Source organism: Octopus bimaculoides, chromosome 30 (genome assembly GCF_001194135.2).
Source record: "Octopus bimaculoides isolate UCB-OBI-ISO-001 chromosome 30, ASM119413v2, whole genome shotgun sequence".
In the NCBI taxonomy this organism is placed as follows: Eukaryota; Metazoa; Mollusca; class Cephalopoda; order Octopoda; family Octopodidae; genus Octopus; species Octopus bimaculoides.
In genome coordinates, this window is record NC_069010.1 from 5,215,587 (window position 1) to 5,218,269 (window position 2,683).

The window sequence follows — 2,683 nt, forward strand, 5'->3', positions numbered from 1 at the left end:
TGCTGTATTTTTTAGGAATATGGATTTACTAGGAGGAGAGGATTCCCAGTCCCCTAGCTCCTGCTCCTTTTAGTTGCCAAACTTCTTACCCCACAGCCATGCCTGCACATATATTATATTTTTTTGATTGATCTGTTGAGTCTTATTCAGTGATTGATTGATTGATTGATTGATAATCTATTTTGTGATGGATCGGTGTATTGATTTCATATTCTGTGTTGTTGCTGTTACAGTTCTGGTTCATCGAGCAGCGATTTTGAAGAGGACACAATTGAGTTTAGAAGTGTTGAGAAAAAGAAGACGAATAAAAAGACTAAAACGGTTGCCAAGACAACGCCTCATAGACTTATCTCAAGTAGTTCTTCAGACAACAGTTTATCGACCAAACATGGTAAATATGTCCCCATCTGAGAAATGCTAAAATATTTTAAAACCCCTTTTTGTCCCAGCCATCCCGACACCTCTCTTGGTAGTAAAAGGTTCACATTGAAATTAATTATAACTTGAAGAATGATACAAGATTTCAGTTGGACAACATCAACAAAATATATACCAGTTGGTATCATCGTGGCACTCCATCGTTTAAGATGACAAGATTTCCAGTTGATCCGATCAATGGAACAGCCTGCTCGTGAAATTAACGTGCAAGTGGCTGAGCACTCCACAGACACGTGTACCCTTAACGTAGTTCTCAGGGAGATTCAGCGTGACACAGAGTGTGACAAGGCTGACCCTTTGAATTACAGGCACAACAGAAACAGGAAGAAAGAGTGAGAGAAAGTTGTGGTGGAAGAGTACAGCAGGGTTCACCAACATCCCCTGCTGGAGTCTCGTGGAGCTTTAGGTGTTTTCACTCAATAAACACTCACAACGCCTGGTCTGGGAATCGAAACCGCGATCCTATGACCGCAAGTCCGCTGTCCTAATCACTGGGCCAATGCGCCTCCACAATATCATCATCATCATCATTTAACGTCTGCTTTCCATACTAGCATGGGTTGGACGATTTGACTGAGGACTGGCGAACCAGATGGCTGCACCAGGCTCCAATCTAATCTGGCAGAGTTTCTACAGCTGGATTCCCTTCTTAACGCCAACCACTAACAGTTAAGAGCGCGGGCTACTAACCTCAAGATTGCAAGTTCAATTCCAGGCAGTTCCTTGAATAAATAATGATGCTAATAGTAATAATAACAGTGTCAGCAAAAAAATAGCTGGCTCCAATCTGATCTGGCAGAGTTTCTACAGCTGGATGCCCTTCCTAACGCCAACCAATAACAGTTAAAAGCGCGGACATGACAGCATTTTTATATTATTTTGCTTATATTTTTTAGATTTAGAGATTTGGATTGAGATTTATCTTGAAAAAGAAAACAGATGGCTTTGTAAGTATAACCTACTTTACATGTAGCTTACGATACATGTGTGTTTGCATTACATTACTACATGAGTACCTCCATTACACGTCTTTGTTGCTGCATTTACCCACATTACTGCAACCATCTACTTTACTACATGTGTTTTTTGCTACATAGGTGCAGGCATGGCTGTGTGGTAAGAAGTTTGCTTCCCAACCACATAGTTCTGGGTTCAGTCCCACTGTCTTACACCACCTTGGGCGGGTGTCTTCTGCTATAGCTCCAAGCTGACCAAAGCTCTGTGAGTGTGGGTTTGGTTGATGGAAACTGAAAGAAGCATGTTGTGCTACGAAGTTTTGAAGGTTTAGTTGCTGTAAATGTTTGATTGTGTTGTGGAAGGATTCTGACCACCCCTCAAGTGACGAAAAGGTGGACTGACTCATTGTTATGAAACAAAGAACTGTGAGCGATTAGCAGTTCGTATTGGTAGACTTCGATATAGAGCATTGAGTCTTGTGTAATAGTTATTGTAGTGCATCGTGTCTATACTTTCTTTCCCCTTGCTTTTTTATATTATATATCCAATACAAGGATATAAAAAAATTGCTATAAACATCTGATTGCTAGATTGCTATAAATGTTTGATTGCTATAAGCATTTGATGGCTATAAACATTTGCTCACTATAAATGTTTCATCACAATAAATGTTTGACTTTTGATTACTATATCAATGTTTGATTGCTATAGTTGTTTAATTGCTATAGATGTTTGATCGATATAGATGTTTGATTGCTATAAATGTTTGATTGCTATTAGCGTTTGATGACAATAAACGTTTGCTCACTATAAATGTTTGACGTTTGATTACTATATCAATGTTTGATCGCTATAGATGTTTGATTGCTATAGATGTTTGGTTGCTATAAATATTTGATTGCTATTAGCGTTTGATGACAATAAACGTTTGCTCACTATAAATATTTGACGTTTGATTACTATATCAATGTTTGATCGCTATAGATGTTTCATTACTTTAGATGTTTGATCGCTATAGATGATGTTTGATCGCTATAGATGTTTGATCGCTATAGATGATGTTTGATTGCTATAGATGTTTGATCGCTATAGATGTTTGATTGCTATAGATGTTTGGTTGCTATAAATATTTGATTGCTATTAGCGTTTGATGACAATAAACGTTTGGTCACTATAAATGTTTGACGTTTGATTACTATATCAATGTTTGATCGCTATAGATGTTTGATTGCTATAGATGTTTGGTTGCTATAAATATTTGATTGCTATTAGCGTTTGATGACAATAA

The 2,683-nt window shown here is 37.8% G+C and overlaps 1 protein-coding gene across 1 annotated transcript in view; it reads left to right on the plus strand.

Annotated features, from left to right (window-relative positions):
• Positions 1–2,683, plus strand: part of LOC106874214 (DNA repair protein complementing XP-C cells homolog) — a 21,681-nt gene that overhangs the window by 5,729 nt on the left and 13,269 nt on the right. Inside the window, exons 5-6 of the mRNA XM_014921873.2 lie at positions 234–391; positions 1,335–1,385. Coding sequence (XP_014777359.2) covers positions 234–391; positions 1,335–1,385 — 209 coding nt within the window. The remainder of the gene's footprint in view (positions 1–233; positions 392–1,334; positions 1,386–2,683) is intronic.